This window comes from Zeus faber (genome assembly GCF_960531495.2).
Source record: "Zeus faber genome assembly, chromosome: 19".
NCBI lineage: Eukaryota > Metazoa > Chordata > Actinopteri > Zeiformes > Zeidae > Zeus > Zeus faber.
The window spans coordinates 15,387,656-15,407,102 of NC_137206.1; the positions used below are offsets into that span (position 1 = coordinate 15,387,656).

Here is a 19,447-nt window from a genome sequence, read left to right on the forward strand (position 1 = left end):
TGTGTTTTAGTTATTGTCATTACTGTCAGCACAATTCCTCCACCTAGGATTAGAAGCTGAAAAAGCTAAGTGTGTGTGTGTGTGTGTGCGTGTGTGTGTGGGGAGGGTTCATTACAGGAACAGTTCATGTCACTGTGCTATTTTGCGATGATTCCTAAAATGCCAATAAAATGTGTTTATTAAAAAATAAAACATCAATGAAAAATCAACTGAATGTGGAATACAGATTTGTTAAAAAATGTTCCCACCCTCCCTCAGCCCATCTGATTATCGGAGCTAAACTTGGAACCATAAAACATTCATATTGTTTTTTCATTTTCAAATCTTCCCCCGTCCTTCGCCGCCAAAGCGCATCGATACCCGTGGATCCCTCTTCTCCACGTTGACACAGATGACGCTCAGCTTCCTCCAGGAGCTCCCCCTCTCTGGTCACCGGTCCCTCCTCTCACACGCCTTCCTGTGCCATGCGGTACTCGAACACGCTGCCTCTCTCCGGGAAAGCTTTGTTCAAGCGCCTGCGCTTGGTCTGAGGCTTCCTCTTGCCGCCGCCCTCCTCCACCTCCTCCTCCTCCTCCTCTTCTTCTTCTTCCCCATATCCTCCACCTCCAGGGGTGTAGAGGCAGAACATGTCCTGTGCAGGGAGAAAAGGGTCACGCTCCATTGCCATAATTCTTATGTTAATACTCAACTCAATATAAACCGATGACAATGATGACACTTAACATTGTATCAACCTGTGCAATTAATAATTAATATTTAACTCTGTAAGTTGGTGTTAGTTGTACAATTATCATAAATAATATATCTTCAAAAAGTAATAAATCATTTAAAAAGTCACAAAATCACATCAGACTCCTTGAGCTGTTGGAATCTCACCTGGCCGAATTCACAAATAAACAGTTTGTAAGGTGGATTACGTTTTGGCGTGGTTAAGTTCAGGGTAAGCGCACGGTCGGACGGTACCAAAGCGAAATGCATCCAAACGCCAAAGATGTAGGGATTCAACCATTGTGCTGACAGGCAAAATTTGAGTTAAATATGAAGTCGATACTTCGTCGATAAATTCTGAGACTCAACTGACTCAACTGTTGATAGTGAGTTGAGAGCATCAAAATAAAAGCGTGAGCAAACGGTTCCATTGCCTTTAAAGGGTATGGCATTTTATATTGGATTGTTAATGATAATGTTTGTAAATGTGACAGGGTTATATTTTATTAGATTACTCGTGATAAATACACAGTATATATCGGGTTATATAGGGTCCTGAATCACAATCATACCCCGGGCTCCAGGCTGATAGAGGTCTTGGCTCCGAGGTTCAGGACTCGTCCGTCCGCCCTGTGAAGCTGATTCAGGCCGGCTGCAGCACTCTCACCGCCTAACCCAAAACAACGGAAAACGGGGATGAGAACGGAAATACAGTGACATAGATGGAAAAAAAAAAGAAAAAATGCATAAGTTGATAAGGCCTGACAGCTTAACAGGAAAGTCAGAAAACCAACATAGAGGCTACGTCAAAACCGCCACGGAGGGGTGGTGCGACGTCCCAGTTCAAAGTATTTTCATCTAGGATACAAGTTAAAAAGCCGCTTTCACCCCTGAGGCCGTAGGGTCGGGTGGAGCGTCGCTCCGTCAGCACGGACAGGACCACCTTGTTCCTGAAGAGGAGTTTGCGGATCACGCCGTCTCCGCCGCGGTACTTTCCCAACCCGCCGGAGCCGGGTCGCAGAGAGAACTGCTCCAAGACCACAGGGTATCTGGAGCAAACAGACCAATGGTCACATGTTGGAAGAGGCTTGGAAATGACATTCCTATTCTGTTAATCAGTGATTCACAACTTTTTATTTTTTATTTTTATTTTTTAATATAAAGGACTCTCAATTTGAAATGTGAGGCCAACTAACGATCACAACACATTAACGGGGACCTATAATGCTTTTCGTAATTTTCTGTCATATATATACTGTATGTAAAGTCCAATGTTACAATGTGGGACGTGGGCAAAGTGTCAAATAATGTGGTAAACTAATGAAAAAAGGAATCGCTGTGAGCAAAACTCTCTGAAGGCCCGATTTTCAAAGGTTTTTTCTAATCTCTGCACCAGCTGACGTCAGCTGGTAACTGATTTCCTTAAATGGTCATCCGCTCCATCCCATCTGCTGCGTGTTTCGCCAAACAAAACAAATAAAAACAGTGTGTTTTTATTGTAGACGTATTTATTTATTGTAGTTTATTTTTCCGAGGTTTACAGGAAACAAATCGCAGCTCGTTCACAGTTAAACCGCTTTGGAACAGTCCGGGTTGAGAGGCATGTCACAATGCCTCGAATACATAATCTGAGTGGTATTTTCAGCAAAAAAACTTCAAAACATTTCGGGGACCTCAGAGACCTATACTAACAGTTGTTGAAAGGAGCATAATAGGTCTCCTTGAATGTACATTCTCTAGTGGTACCCACGTCTTGTAAATGAAATAATGTTCAAGTTTAAACTATTGAATTTTTTTCCTGGAAACCCCTGAAACCTATTTTTGGACTACATGGGGGTCCCTGAACCCCATGTTGAGAACCACTGCACTATATGAATCCATTTCAAGATTCAAGATTTTTTTTATTTGTCACATACATATACATACTTCCATACATATATGCAGTGAAATGTAATATTTACATTTTACATTTACATTTACAGCATTTTATGTAAAAACCTTTGAAGTATCTCAGAGAGCACGTTTTCTGAAAGTCTTTCTGATTCGTCATGAATCTGTGTGGGTGCGTGTGAACCTGAGTCGATACCTCTTTTCCAAAATCTCCGGGTCGGTGATCCGAGTGTTGGTCATGTGACTGTGGACGCCGCTCCGCCCGCTCCAGCCGGGCCCCGCCCCGGCACCCCCGGCGACCGTCTCGTAGTAGCCGCTCCTCTCGCTTCCGAAGGAGACGTTGTTCATGCAGCCCTGGACGGAACCCCGCAGACACATTGAGTTTCGCGACCACCGGACGACCGCCGGCCTCGACTACGCTGTCACTGGACGCGCGGCGCCGCTCACCTGCGAGGCAGCGCACGCCTCGAACGCCCTGAAGATGACGTCGACGACGCGCTGCGAGGTCAGGACGTTTCCGCCGACCACGGCGGCGTTCAGGGACGGCTGCAGGATCGACCCGGGCGGGATGACGACGCTGATCGGCGTCAGGCAGCCCTGGGAGGACACGCGGCGAAGTGGAAACATTCAAGCGTAAAAACGGGTGGCCGAACGGCGGCTGAACAAACCTCGGCGCCCGAACAAACCTCGGTGGTCCATTTTGGGAAGACGTAAAAAGTACGACTATCACAAATAAACAACACAACTTTTTTACATAGAAAGACAAGAAGTTATTGTGGTAGAATTGGGCTACGGGTTTCACCATGGCATCCTGCTGAACGCTTCATCAGAAAGCCGGAATGAAAACATAATATTTAAAACATAATACGCAGCAAATATTATTTGTTGCAAGCCATTTCTCAGAAGGAGATGGCTCATTGTTTGGTTTCTGCAATTGTCCATCCTAACCATAAACACTAACCAAGCCCGAACCCAAAATGCATCAAGATCAACAATGTATAATCTATACAATGGATACAATTTATGACAAATACCTTCATCAAATCACTTTTTGTGCACAAAATTTTCCCAAACGATGCAGTTTCAGTTCAGAGGTACTCGATTCGAGTCTCCCCAAAACATTGTTTCTGAGCTGTTGGCTTACTACACAAATTAATATCTATAGTTATGTGAATAGCAAATATAAATGGTAAAAAAAAAAACTAAAAAAAAAAAAAACCTTAATACTGCAATTGTGCCTTGTAACAATTCCACCGATACTAAAAAGCAAATAATAAATGCATTAATAATCAATAACAAAAGTCTGTTTCCCCCTAAGCAATTTGACTCCGATTTTGAGGGCAGGGGTCTAAAAACCACAGGCCTGTAGGCAACAACCGGCCTGCGAGACCATTTAATATGGCCGCTACATTTTAATACTATATTGTTAAATCTGGCCCACAAATGTATACAAAAAAAATTCACAAAGCTTAATTTAGTCCATGCAATTTCACTCAATATATATATATATCAGGCTATAAAACAGAATAATATATAATATAAGAAAGATTTTTTCTGATTGCATATTATATACTGTATTTTTAACGTATTTCAAGCTCACTTCACTAATGCGCGCCGCATTAGTGAAGTGAGCTTGATTCAAGAGTCAAGAGTCAAGATTCAAGATGTTTATCTGTCACACACATATACTGTATATACGAGCATACATACATACATACGTAGTGAGATGACATTACCTGGTTGAGGGGGATGTCCTGTCCCACCATGCAGCGCAGGCAGTAGATCAGAGCGGAGAGGGTGATGGCGCGCGGGGCGTTGCAGTTCCCCCAAACCTCCGTCCCCGTCCCCGAGAAGTCAAACACCGCGCTGCCCTACGGGGAGGGGGGAGACACTCGATTAGACTCGAGAAGATTGAACGGATACAAGTATTAATATTGCAAATCGCGCTCCCGCCAACCTCTTCCTCGTTTATCTGGACACGCAGTCTAATCGGCGTTCCGTCGTCCATGAAATCCTCTGACTCCACGTCCAGGGAGCCGGTCCGTTGCCGTCGACGACGCGCAAACTCTTTCAGCATGTCCCTGACTGCCAGTTCTGCATTACTCTGAGACACACGCACGCACGCACACACACACACTTTGAGACTTTCAACTTTTACACCACTATATTTCAAAATAAATATCTATACTGGGGGGGGGGGTTACTTTTAATACTTAAATGTATAGTACTTGTATTTTTTACTTAAGTAGAAATGTCAGTGTGGGACTGTCACTTCGACCCGAGTCATTTTGTGTCAGGGTGCAAGTAGTTTTACTTCAGTGAAAGCTCTGAGTTCTTCTTCCACCACTGCAGATAACACAGATTAAGAGTTTAAGGTCTAGATGGCTTCCTGTACAAAATACAAATGAAATATATTATGTATATTTTTATTTATTTAACTATTTCTGTTATATATTTTGGACAGTTTCTTTTTTTTCTATTTCCTTTTTTTTCTTTATTTTTTCAGCTATTGGTGTATATTTGGCAATTTATTGTCTTTACTTTTTATTCTATTGCTTTATTTTTTATTTTTTTCAGACAGTTTTTTTTTTATTTTTTGCACCAATCACAAACACATTTTCAAACCTAACTTCATCATTCAGATTATCAAAGGATATTAAAAGAATGAACTACCGGTTACCAAAAAACACGGGCGCATCAAAAAGTGATGAAAGTTGCCCTCACCTGGATGTAGCCCATGTAGGCCTGGACCACGGCCAGTCCGTATCCGTCGATCAGCTCCCCCACCAGCTGGCTGCCTCTCTGATTGGCCGCCACCTGAGCCCGCAGGTCTGACAGGTTGTCATGGAGATTACGAGTCCCCGAGCAGTCTGGGTACTGGGCCGGAGCCATGAGGGCGTCGGTCACGGCTGAAAGCGGAGACAGCGGACGTAAGGGGCCGAAAGGAGTAAACGGGAAAACACATCGGATAATGTGCCGATATTGACCAAAAAGACAAGTGTTGGATTATCGCCTTTTCATGCACGGCGGCTATTCCAATGTGATCCTTGAGTCCTTGGACATTCCTGAGGTGCCTGGAATTCCTGGGACTTCCCTGGAATGGAAGACGTTCTGGTTCATTGGAATTTTAAGTCGTTTGAGGAAAGTGACCATTTCTACAGGTCCGGACGGCTGACATGAGAAACCCTGCCTTATCTAGTTTACTTCCTTTAACACAGCTTCCTTATCATGTTTATGTTTTGTTTTTTTAACATTGCAAACGGCCTTATTTGGTTTTATTTTAAATTTAAAACAATTTAAATGTGCGTGTTTGTTATTAACTTGTATTTCATTGTGTTTGTTTTCCTCTGCTTTTCATAGGCTTTTTAATAGACTTAATAGGCTTGTATGCAGCGTTTCCATTGTTTTGTTCTCACTCTGGTCATTTTCTCCCCTTGGGTTTCTGTTTTATGCCACCTGACTGCTTGTAAAGCACTTTGTTACTGTGTGTTTTAAGAAGTTCTATATAAATCAAGCTTTACTTAGATATCACCTCTTCTAGTTTACCAATTTTTCTTAATTCACTTTTTTGGCATTACCATCACATTATTCCTCCACCTCTTATTTTAAAAGGCTTTTTATTGACTTGTTTATATTTGAGCTTCTTTCCATTTTCTTGCTGCCCTCCATCCCTCGCCCTCTCTCTCCTTCTTTCTGTCTCTCACCCTCTTCTTGGAAGACCCCGCCGGTGACCAGCTTGAAGGAGGTGAAGACGGCCCCCTCCTGCTGCAGGGAGGTGGAGTGGGGGGGCATGGAGCCCGGAGTGATGCCGCCGATGTCGGCATGGTGCCCCCTGCTGGCCACGAAGAACACCGGCCCGCTCACCCCTCCCCTGAAGACCTTGGAGGAGGAGGAAAGGAAGAGTAAGAGCAGAGATATTGTTGAGCAGGGATATCAAATGATGTATAATATCAATAGAACCACGACGACGGAGAGATACTGACCGGGGTGATGACGGTGAGGTCAGGAAGATGGCTGCCCCCGGCGCACGGGTGGTTACTAAGGATCACGTCTCCCTCGTTCAGGCTACTTCCCAGTGTTTTGATCTGCAGAACAAATGGGCGGTGGTTGACTTTCCTGGTGCTTCTATTTCTGCCTATCCTGTGCATAGAATGGCTATTTTATGTTCTGCATTTTTTTTTAATGACTATTTCTGTTTTATATTTCACAGCAATTTATGCACATTTGGCAATTTTTATTTTATTTTCTTACTTTGCTTTTTCCATTTTATTTTCTATTATTATTTTTTTTCTCAGACTGTCGAGCGTTTTTTAAAACTCGAATCATCTGCAGACACCGTGACAAATTCCCTGTACATGTAAATGCACCTGGCAAAATAAACTCTAATCTTATTCTGATTGTGATATCCACCCCCCCCCCCACACCTGGTACTGGACCGTCTCCTGCATGGCCCCGAGGTGGACAGGGATGTGGGGCGCATTGGACACCAGCCCTCCGTCCGGCCCGAACACGGCGCAGGAGAAGTCCAGACGCTCTTTGATGTTGGTGGAGATGGAGGTCCTCTGGAGAACCCGTCCCATTTGCTCTGCGGAAGGCGCGGAGAAGGCAGAGCTCGGGTCAGGAATCCCCCGACACCCCGCCCCCGCAATGCTGCGCCGAGCTTGGGCGGCACTGACCTGCGATGCTCATGAAGCGGTGGGAGAAGATGGAGAGCTGCACCGTGTTGAGCTCGGTCCCCACGGCGCAGTGTTGGTCAGAGCCCACCGCCACGCACACGTCGCCCTCCTCCGTCAGGCGGGCCTCGCAGCACGGCTCCACCAGGATGGTGCTGAGGGAGCAGGCAGACACGCACGCACACACACACGCACGCACACACGCACACACACACGCACACGGTTATTTCAGTCCCAAACTATCAACAATCAATTGATTTAACATATTCACACTGGATCCCAAGTAGGAAGCGCCGAACCTGTTTTTGTCGATGATGATGGCTGGACCCTGGATAGGGTACCCACATGGCAAGTCCTCCCACAGATACACTTTGGTGTCCAGGTAACCGTCCTCAAAGTAACACTTGGTCGTCTACAGGGACAAGGCGGCGAGGGCGGTCAAGACAATCTGCATATTCAAAGATTGAAAGGGATGCAGGGAAAGCGCAGGTGGTTCAGGTACCGTGACGGCTTTGGCTCGTCCATTTCCCATCGTTGCCTTGAAGACCGATTTGATGCCGGATTTCCCCGAACCCCTCACCCTGATGTCATCCACCGCGATGGGCCTGTCGGCGATGGTGAAGCCGAACTCCTTCAGGTAGCTTCAAACGAAAGGAGACACAGAAAGATAATGAACAAGGGTGCATCGGAACCCAATGACTCTGTATTCAACATCTCATGTTAGGAGAGCGAGAGCCGATTAAGAAAAAAAAGTTTAAAAAAAAGAACTTCATAAATTGGTCAACAAATCAATGCACAGAATGATAAAAAAAAGAATGACATGCATGTGTATTCAAATAATCATATAATAAACAACACCTTACCGCTTGGTAAAGCCGCTGCGGAAGTCCCCAGCTCGACAGGACTGGGCGTTGCCGGGGTAACCGTCGGCCGAAACCATCAGAGCGCAGTCGGTTCCCTCGTATCGCAGGTGGAGGAAAACCTCCATGTTGATTTGACCGCTGGGAGGCATACAACACAGCTCTTACCATCGTCATGGAGACACCCTGCAACTGAGACAAAATACGCGCCCGAACTAAAGCTGGCGGGTGCCGACCTGTTGAAGCCGCGGGCGTGGAGCGTGTCCTGACAGCGCCGGGACAGAGCCTCCACTCGGCGGTCCAGCTCCTCGAAGGAGGGCTGGTCGTACTGGAGGGAGCACGGCTCCTGCACCTCCTCCACTACGTCAGCCAGAGCCAGGCCGTAGGCCGAGAGCACGCCGCTGTACCTGACACACACACACACGCACACACACACACATAAATACACACACACACACACACACACACACACTCACACACACACACACACACACACAGAAAGGGTGAGCGGCAGAAACACGGCGGCGCGCTTCAATGTAGACAATATCACATATGCTTTAAATTTATGAAAATTGGTCTCACATGGATCATCCATATTTGAGGTTTAAGTTCAGCAGAATATTTCACAGTTAGATAGACAGATCTAGATGATACATATAATTTAACTATGCACGCACAGATATGCACTTATAACAGGGGAAGACAATCACGGCTGTCCAGTTGTCGCCGGAAACCGGATTTGTGCCACTGTCAACCATCTTGTGCGGTCTGGTCGCCACATTGTCAATCACTTTTTGAGTTGAAATTAGTTATGAAATACGGAATGTAATAATATTATAAAATATATATCAAAATGATCATTTGAATATAAAAGGATTAAAATCCGGCAATTGTTTTGTCAGTCTTTCCAACTACTTTTAAAAGTTTATTAATCTAATAGTAACTATTAGTTGAAAGTGCTAATCTTGAAGATTTTAATTTAAATAAATGTGTGTTAAGTCACTATCTATCGCCAAAATGAGGTAACACAAGGGCGATGGAGCCTACGGCTCACTGATGAAAGCCCTTGATATTTGCAGTATTCTGAATATGTGTCCCACCACAGAAAAACTTGCCATCTCATGCATTTCTAAAATGACCAGGAGCAGCCAAATAAGATGAAAAGACCTTTCTTGAAGGAAAATCAGATTTTTCCAGATTTGTGTTCCTCTGTGTTTTTTTTTAAATTTCTCAACGTATTTTCAAAACCGAGTTTGATTTATAAATAGCAGAAAATTGTTAAACCGTGGAGTTAAATATTCCCGTTAGATTACATGGGGAAACAGTAAAATTACGAGACGCTGAACACGGTGTGCGATAGTGGCGCCGCCCCTAGCGGTCGCCTGCGCCGGCGCTCCTATTACATTTCACTGCATATATGTATGGAAGTATGTATATGTATGTGACAAATAAAAATCTTGAATCTTGAATCTTGAACAGCGCTGAACAACGACAATCGATGGTTTCCTTTAAAGCGAGGGTCCAGGTGAAGATCATTCATCCATATTCCATGTGATGTGAAGCCACAATGTGAAACCGTTTTGATAGAGTTCAACCTTTAAATCGGACTACTTTTACACACACAGAGCCACTGTTAAAGGAAACGGCGAAGAAGAAAAATCCTCTGCGTCACGCACCTACGTCACTTCCACAAACAGTAAAGCAACGGTTAAAGCGCAGCACGGGGGCATTTCGGTCTCACTTGTCTGTGAAAACTGTCTTCTCCGTGTGATTATGGATTACGCGAAGCGGGTGGCAGAAGCTTTGAATCATATTTAATCTGACCAGTGCGATAGATCCAAGTCAGTGTAAGCAGCGTGAATTGGACTACATTTTCCGCGATGATAGTCAGTTCTCCGTCGGCGACACGGAGAACGACAGCAGTGCTGAATCTGATATGACTCTGGACTTGGAGAACATTTCAAACAGCGGATTTCAACCTAAATGTGACGAAGAAACTGAATATTTTCAAGAACCACCGGAGGAGACCGACGACACGTCAGGAAGAAGGTGACAGGTTTTCAGATCTCCGATTTTCTCATAGACTCAGAGACTCATATTATTGATAGACTCTACATTTTGTTTTGTTGTCCATACTTTTAAACTCCAAAATAATTACACTTTTATAAAACATGTATATTCTCATTGTTAAATAAAATCTGTTCGTGATTGGCCCATTCAGCGGTATGTTAAGTAGCCATGAGGCTTTGTTTGTCCGCCAACACCATTTGCATTCTGGGAGTTGGCTGAATGAAGCAAGTCTGGGTAAAACTTTGGAGGTGATTATCTCAGAAACACAGTTTGCCACACTCTTGTCATTAACAAGTCCTAGCTTTAAAAATATTTCTTGATTTGCACAAGTGACACCTTCTTTGGAAGCTCTGGTTCTCCACTTTCAAATGATGTGAAAAAGAAATCTTGAAAGCCGCCAAATTACCCTAAAGTTGCGGTGGGTCACATATTAAGAACCAGGTTCACTACGTTCCTGCAATTACCACTTTTCGCCATCGGTGCCGCCAAAGAAAACGAAACGGAAATCGTCGAGGTTGCCACTTTTAATGTACAGATATGCACTAATTAAAAAAAAAAATTATTATATATGACATCCACTACCTACCGCCAATCCTAAGCATTGGCCTAACACCAACCTCAACACATAAGACTTTTTTGTTTGTTTAAGTCAAATAAACTCTCCCTCTCTTTTCCTCCCTCCCACCACCAACACATGCACATGCCGTGGCTCTTACTTGTGTATGAAGACGCTCTTCATCCCTAAGGCCCTTGCGATGGCGCAGGCATGCTGGCCCCCCGCGCCGCCGAAGCAGGCGAGCACGTGCTTGGAGGTGTCGTGGCCTTTAGCCTGTGGCGGAGGAAGAAGGGCGATGCAAAAGAGGGTTGAACTTTGTGAGATTAATAATCGATTTGGATTCGCTAAAATAACGTTTACAGACCTGACAACCTTGGGAAAATGTTTTGAGTACCACAACAGTGTAACACGGAACCTCTGTGGCGCTTGAGTTACCGCAGCTAAATGACTCCATCAGTTATTCACACGTAGCAGTCTTGTCACAAGGATAATCACATCGTATGCAAGCTACTACGGCTTACTACATATACTTATTAATCTCATTAGGATATACTCCTTGAAATGCATCATCACGTTAAGTTACCGAACATTTTAACCAACTACAGATGCACCGATTACCATTTTCTTGGCCGATTCCGATTTTCCAGGTTTTTGTTAAGTCTGACCTGCCGATTCCGATTTTGGCCGATTCCAATTTTCATTCAGTGATATGTTGATGATAAACCTCTATTGACTATTAAATAACTTTTACACTGTCGTCCGATCATTTTGAGTTTATATCCGCGATCAGAGAAATCAAATGTTCATATAATTTGGCCTCATTGGGCATATCTGCTGTACGTCAATGACAAATACATTACGTGAGCTTATCGCGCTCACGTGACAGGACAGCTGCAGGTCCAGACGACTGCTCCAATTTTGGTTACCACAACAGTGAGATTGTTGATTTTGACACTGTTTGTATATTATTGTTCATTTTTCACTGTGGAACAATAACAGAACATGAAACGGTCACTGAATTCCAATAAAATACAACATGGAACAGTCACTGAGTTCCAATAAAATTGAATATGGGACTTCCACCAAGTTTCAGTATAATGTAACCTGTAACAAGACACAACATATACCTTACATGGAAATGTCCAGTTCAAACTTCTAATGAGAGTCTGTTTCACCTTTAATGTGCAAATATACCTTTCTATTATACTCATATGGTACTTTCCAAAAATAAAAATAAAATAGATGGCAGACTCTTCTCACTCGTGCACTATGAACAACCAGAGCAGACGCTCCGCTGTAGTGACAGCAATATACGCAGTCTGCAAATTTTGGAATAGTCAGGCGATAGATAAATAATTGATCTAATGTTCTTTTGGTTACCTTAAAGTACCTCCGAACACCCAACATTTGATTTCTTTCACTTTTTTGAGTGTCAACTAAGCAACTACCAAGTTTGGTATCGAGTTTGAGTATCGGAGCATTTTTATGAGTACGTGAGCACTGTATCGGGCGTGTAAATTTGACCGGCACAGAATCGGCTATATCTGACACTGATCGGCTGGTCACCGGTCATTGTTATGTATTGATTGTTTTCCGAAATTAAATTACAATAATATAAATGTTTTGCCTAGCTTCAGCTGGCATTTCTTATCTGCGTATTTTCACCAAAAATTGCGTGGTTGGTACACAAAGCACACGCAGGTTGGCAGGTCTGCATTCAATATTCATATTAAGATATCCAAGCTACCTGTGTCAGGGCTCTGATTGGCCGACACATCGCCTCGTTTGCAACGCGTATGAACCCCATGGCAACCTCCTCCACAGTCATCTCCGATTTGCTTCCTGGAGCTCTGCCGCTCCCGGTCTCGTTGGCGCCAGCCTGAGATGGGACGCCATGTCAAGAGTTATTTTTTTTTATCGAACTACGATTTTGCATAAATATAGAAACACGTTTGTACACATATCGCCACCTGTGATTGGTTGGAAGACAGAAAGCGGTTGATGTCCCGGGTGAGACTGTGGAACAGCTTCGTGGACTCCTCGTGAGACAGGGGTTCGTCCTCGCCGGGCCCAAAGATCCGGGGGAAGAAGTTTGGGAGGAGGCGGCCCAGGGCCAAGTTGGCATCCGTCACGGTCAGGGGGCCACCTGGGGGAACCATAAAGGACATTTCTACCCTGCGTGTTTCCATTTAGGGGTCCCTTTCAAGAATAATGCTAATATTCAATTTCGACAGAACCCCACAGAACCCCGCGCGAGAGCTTGTGGAATACAACCCAAATTTGAAAAGCGTCTCACTTATCAGGCCGATGAGAAATATCGAAACGTAGGAGGAAAACAAACTAAATGATCGTTTAATCGAATGCTCTGAGAAAAATGAGAGAGCCTCAGAAAGTCCGAGACGGAACGTACTTCAGAGTTTATACAAATTGAAAGAAGCACTGAGAAAAGAACAGGGTAAGTTTAAACACGGACATGGATCAGAACGGGTTAAAAAGAGATCTGCGACCTTTCCTGTAGCAAGCCGGTCCTGGGTGTGCCCCCGCTGACTCTGGCCCCACCACGAACATCCCCGACCTGATTGGAAGCGTGATTTGTGAAGACATTTTTGTACCATCCCTACCGGGTACAAAACGGTCGACATCGGAAAAGATGAAATCACTCCACAACTAACATGTTTCAAACGTCTACTTGACCCCAGTGAAGTGAAGACAGATTACGTTTACAGCTGTTGACGGATCTAATATTCTATGTCACCCGCCCCCCCATGCACTATAAATATCCAATCTTTCCATGGTTTACACTAAACAGAACTGACCTGAAGAAGAGCCGCGACCCGCCGCCCGCAGCCACGGTGTTGATGTCCAGTTGCGGCGCCTGCAGGGTCACCCCGGCTGTGGTCGCCTCGAACACGTGCTCGTACTGGCCCGCGTAGCGGCTCACATCGGTGGACGTGCCTGGAAACGCGCGGGCGGGGGGGAAAAGAACGCGGAACATAAAGTCAAATGGGTCATCGTACACTTTACGACCTACAACTTGTATGCTCGCCATGGAGGGGTTCCCCGCGCTCCTCACCTCCCATGTCGAAGCCGATGACGGGCTTCTTCTCCATCTGGCTGTAGGAGGTGAGGGCGTAGCCCACCACGCCCCCCGCCGGGCCGGACAGGACGGCCCGCGAGCCGCAGAACTGCTCCATGGGCGTCAGACCCCCGTCCGACTGCATGAACAGCACGTCCACATCCTATGGACGGAGGGAGGGAAGGGTGCGTTTTGGAACATCCATCCATCCAGACGTGCTTCTCTTTAGGATGTCCCCATTGTCGGAGGCAAGAGGTGAAAGGCAAAAGCGGTGAAGTTGATAAACCAGCGTAGTTGTCACGCGTAAACCACCGATATGGATGAACCAAAGTGCAGAGTTGCCGTTTTGAATGGAATTCTTAATTAGTGTTTTGTAAATATTGAAAAGAGAGGTGCATTCTAAATGGAGACTAATGTCCTTAAAGGACCGTCAAACTGTTAATGACACACGCATCCAACTCGTAGACACCAAGCACCTTCAGTCCGCCCTTGAAGCCGGACGTGAACCCCTTCAGGTACTGACGGATCTTCGGCGTGAGGTAGGCGTCGGCGCAGACGGTGTAGCCCCGCGGCACCGCCCGCACCATGGGCATCACCTCGCTGGACAGAGAGACCTGGGAGAACCCGAGGCCACGGGCCAGCTCCCCCACTGCTTTCTCATGAGCGGACCATCTGAACGGCGGGAAGGAGGGAAGGGGGGGAGGAGGGAAGGCACAGGGTCAAAGTAAGTCAAGCACACAGTTCTTATGTAACACCGGTGTTGACGTCCACAACGTGCCGCGTCTCACTGTTATCTTTCCAAGCGGGGCCCCCTTTCTTCCCAAACACTCTGTTTCACGTCCTCAATGACATGGCAGGCAGCCAACGAGTCTCGAAGTTCGACTACCTATTTATATGCGTGCTGTAATAATATTTTAAAACAATCGGAATGCAGAAAATAACCCAAGTGAAACGCGGAGAGGCTGGACACTGGTACATAAACCACATAAAGGTGTTTAAAGTGTAGTCTGAGGTGTTAAAGCATAGTCATGTGCTCCTGTCTGCCCTGTCACCCTCGCTTCTTCCGTGAACTTCCACACAGAGAAGGCCCCGCTCTCCGAGACGGGCAAATTTGGGGAATGCGCATAACGTGTGAGCGTTGGAGCTATACTGACGTGTAGGAGTGCAGCAGAAGAACGGCCAGGCTGCTGATGCCGCGGGACAGGACCCCCTTCAAATCTTTTTCCACCCGCTCCAAATCCAACGCCTTCCAGACCTCCAGGGAGTCCCCCGTACTGCCTGGCAAAAACGATATTCATATCTATCGTAAGCACGTCATTAAAAGATGGAAGCATTGTTCCTCGTGGACCGTACGGAAACCCCTGCTGCTTTTTTAGTACCTGTAACAACACGTTTGGGGTCTTTCCGGGGCAGGCGGCAGTCATCTTGCCTGAGGACAACGCGCTCGTCCACCTCGATCACTTCCTCGTAAAGCACTTCGGGCATGGACACCTCCTGTGAAGGAGGAGAGTCAGACGGTTTTAAGGGGGAAGAACTCGGAAGAACCGATGACGACCCGTCGTTCATTTCTTTTAGGGAGGAAACGGGGAATCTCAAAACGCTGATCTAGTGTTTGGTCGACATTTAATGAGTAGTAATGGTGGCTAAGCTTTAATTTGTTCCTTCTAAAAAGGTATGATCTAACATTATTATGCTTTCGATATTGATAATAATAATAATAATAATAATAATAATAATAATAATAATAATAATAATAATTTAAAAAATAATAATAATAATAACTGTTATTTATAAAGCGCCTTTCATATACAGAATGCAGCTTTAGGTCTTTCAAATTCAATTGTTTTTTCAAATTCAATAGAGAAAATCAAATACACTTCAAAGAGAAAAGAGGTAAGAAAATGCAAATGAAGAAAATATATATCATATATATCATATTTATATAATATCATATGATGAAGAATGAATAAAATATATTTAGTAAATAATAAAAATAGAATAAAAAGTGCTGCTATATGCAAGGTTAAATAATAATGTTTCAAAAATGTCCACGAGTCCGCCTCTCTCTCCATAATACATATACTGCATGGGAGTATGTTTGACCACTTTGACCAAGTCCAAGTGACCACTAAAAGTTCTAATAATCTAAACAGCTTAAAATCAAACACATTCCTCACCAGTGTTTGGAACATAATGTGGAAATGTACAGTAGCTACACAATCTACTTCAGCACACCACACCTTGTAAACAAAATTTAAAAAAAAAGACCTTTCTTTGTCTCTTATGGGGCAACATCTAAAAAGGTCGTCTTTAGTCACCATACCTGTAAGTACGAAACCGATCAATGCCTGTATGGAGGTGTTTGTGGACACATTCTCAAAACTGTCCTCAGACCAAATGACAGTCAACCCATAATACTCCTTTCAGTACCACTACCGGGTTAGATCAAGCAAATAAAGGCTTGATCATTTGAAATGGGTGAAACAGCTATTTGGAATAAATCGGCTTTATTGATGACATAGCAGAACAAAAATGACATGATTTCCCGCACCTATCTTCATTTAAATGCAAATGCAATGGGGAAATATGTAAGTATAAAATAAATAAATTATCAAACAAATAAATAAATCACACTAACCAGATAAGAACCACTCAATAACACCCAGTAGTGCTGTCATTATTTCCACTATCTTTGCGATTACCGCCATCAAAGCACGAGCGGATAACACGAATACCTCGGCGATAACACTGTAAATGAGATCAGTACGTTGTGACGACATTGTCTTACGACACAGTGAAGACCACCACCACGACTCCTGCTATTTCTAAGGCGAGTGTGCGTGTGGGCGCCCTCGCGGCTTCTTTTACCTTTGTCTTTGTTTTTTTTTCTTTTACCTAAAGCAGGACCTCCTTTACCCATCACACACAAGAGGTTTTGTCCACACAGCCATACGTTAACCACGCCGCGAGGGAAAGTCTGCAATGCCCAGTCAAACCTCTCGTTAAATATTTTACTTTTTTAACTGGCTCACACATTGGCCATTGGATGCATAACTAAGCCAGGGTCACCCACGGTTTTACCAAAGTGTCCTTGGTGGAGCTATGCTTTTAACAAATGCTATAATAAGAATATTCTGTAATAATGTATGTATTATACCGTTAGAACGATTGTTTTCTACCCTGGTACATACAGTACATGTACCGTTATCATTTTATAAATATTTATGCGATCATGCACAATATCTTATTTTTAACAGAATGTAAATGTTTTGTTTTTTTTGTAATTTTTATGTTTATTATAGCCATATTGCAATTGTTTTCTATATATTTTATACAACTTTATTAATATGGCCTGTTGCTTTTAATGTGAGCTGCTGTAAAACCGGATTTTTCCTCCGGGGATGAATAAAATAAAGAATTAAAGAAAGACTTTTTTTTTTTTTTACATTAAAAGGTGCAGTGTGTAGAATATAGTAACACCCCTCCCCATGTTGGTGCAACACGGCGGCTTCCGTGGAAGGGCCGCGAAACTCACGAGAAATGTGAAAGACCCCTCTCTAGAGCCAGTGTTTGGAAATGTCCATTCTGGGCTGCTGTAGAAACATGGCCACCTCCGTGGACGCGTACACGCCCCTATGTAGATATAAACGGCTCATTCTAAGGTAACGCCAACACAACCATTCTTATTTTCATGGGATTATACACTAATTAAAACATGCTTATGAATAATATATTCCAACTCTGCAAGCCGTTCCTGTTAATTCTACACACTGCACCTTTAATAAAACGGTCTATACGAGGAAACACCCGCAGCACTTACCAAGTCGAACAGCTTGGGTCGGGCCTGTGTGCCGATGTGCAGCAGATCCTTAAATCCTCGGGTGACGAGGAGGGCGGTGCGCTCTCCTTCTCGCTCCAGCAGAGCGTTGGTCGCCACCGTGGTGCCCATTCGGATCCAGCCGATCAGAGAGGTGTCCACCGGCTGGTCTCGCGGGAAATCCTTCCCCGTTTCCTGTCCGTACAAAACACATTTTTTTTTTTTATAAAAGAAAGATGTTGATCATATTTGGTATGATTCTGGCATATTATGTGTCATTACTATTACCAGGATTTACCACGTGATATATGATGACAGTGAGAAAAACAACAACATGATTTTGAAGTGGGTAATCTATCTGACAGAATGTTATCTGTATACTTTATCTTTGTGCCTCGGAGGGGGGACAAACCAACAATTATCCCATTTTCTCTACAGACATACCAGTAATAGATGTGAATGGATGTTATTGTGTGGACAATTCCTCACAAAGTTAATTATATAATACTAAGTTAAACATACCTCCTCCAGGACTCTGCGTATGCCCTCGGTGGGGGCATCCTTGTAGTTTTGGGGGTCCCGGGACAGCAGCTTCAGCACTCTCTCCCGGCCGCCCGGCAACCTGGCAAACACATCGGTGAAGGTGCCGCCTCGGTCTATGGCAAAGTCGAACTTCCCGTGGGTTTCGGCCATACTGAGTGGAGGGAGAGGAATGCTGTTCCCAAGCTGTAGGACCTGCAGGAAGGCATGTGATCATGGCATGTTAACGCCTTTTATGTCAAGCCATGGTTGCCCAGAATCAGAATCTGTCCAACCGCTAAAGTTCATTCATATAGATATATACAGTAGTTCATATAGACGGAATTTGTCTTGGTAATGGTTGGTGCATTGTTATACGGGTATTATACGTTATACGATATGTTATATGGATAATAATAATAATAATAATAATAATAATAATATTATAAGATCATACTACCAGAATGATATCATATTTGTTATGGGGCACATCAAAAATACAAAAGTTTAGAGAGTATTAAGTTATAAACAAAAAATAAGCAAAACCATTAAAATCATGAACATTCTGGTGACAAGAGTTCGATGTTGTCGTTCAAGAGTCTAATGGAGAAATACGCTCACCCCAACCCGAACCCTCACCCTTTCTGCAGTTCTGGCAGCGACATGCGTGGAATAAAGAGCATTACGTTGCACTACAACACCCAGATGACCTGACGTTAACGAGACCGGGGGCTTCTTGCGGTGCCCCGTAAAAAAAAAATCGCGGGTGGACCCTTTAATTTCCCGCTATGTGCACGTTACTCCGCAAAACGACAATACCCCCCCCCCCCACCACCGGTGATGGGAGACGGGGTGACCCGGCCTTCCAGACACTTACCTCCCGGGCTGATCGTGGGCACGACGCGTGTTTTTCACTTAGACGCTCCTGCAAAATCCACTTCCCCGCGTGCGGAGCCCTACCCCCTTCCCCGGGCGGCCAATCAGGCTGCAGGAGGCATCCACTGTGGCGCCGCCCCCTCCGATGACGTCACCACAAGCCAAACATTACCTAACGAACATTTAGAGATGTTTTTATTTTATTTCATTTTTTTTTTTACTACATGAATCTATTAATCTATAAGGAGGCCTACAACTACATCCATACATACATACAGGTTTATAAGTTACGTATTTTGTTAAATCTGGCCTGAGATTTCATTTTGAAATCTTCCACGCGCTGTTTCCAGACTGTAAAACCGAATATAACAAATAAAAAGAATTTTGTGATCATTTGTTTTC

The 19,447-nt window shown here is 44.3% G+C and overlaps 1 protein-coding gene across 1 annotated transcript; it reads right to left on the reverse strand.

Moving 5' to 3' along the window:
- Nucleotides 1-445: 445 nt before the first annotated feature.
- On the reverse strand, nt 446-19,074 carry oplah (5-oxoprolinase, ATP-hydrolysing; the record flags this gene model as incomplete). Its single annotated transcript, XM_080020188.1, has 28 exons — nt 19,047-19,074; nt 18,173-18,385; nt 17,654-17,845; nt 15,213-15,327; nt 14,988-15,111; nt 14,310-14,505; nt 13,831-13,996; nt 13,574-13,712; nt 13,265-13,332; nt 12,728-12,903; nt 12,505-12,636; nt 10,918-11,030; nt 8,368-8,538; nt 8,135-8,272; nt 7,774-7,912; nt 7,571-7,683; nt 7,275-7,426; nt 7,023-7,183; nt 6,582-6,683; nt 6,303-6,477; nt 5,323-5,507; nt 4,556-4,702; nt 4,335-4,469; nt 3,046-3,195; nt 2,795-2,952; nt 1,597-1,757; nt 1,281-1,378; nt 446-631 (listed from the first exon to the last, which is right to left on the reverse strand). The coding sequence occupies exons 2-28, from the start codon at nt 18,341-18,343 to the stop codon at nt 446-448; spliced, it is 3,963 nt and encodes a 1,320-aa protein (XP_079876314.1). The 5' UTR covers nt 18,344-18,385; nt 19,047-19,074.
- Between the last annotated feature and the right edge of the window lie 373 nt (nt 19,075-19,447).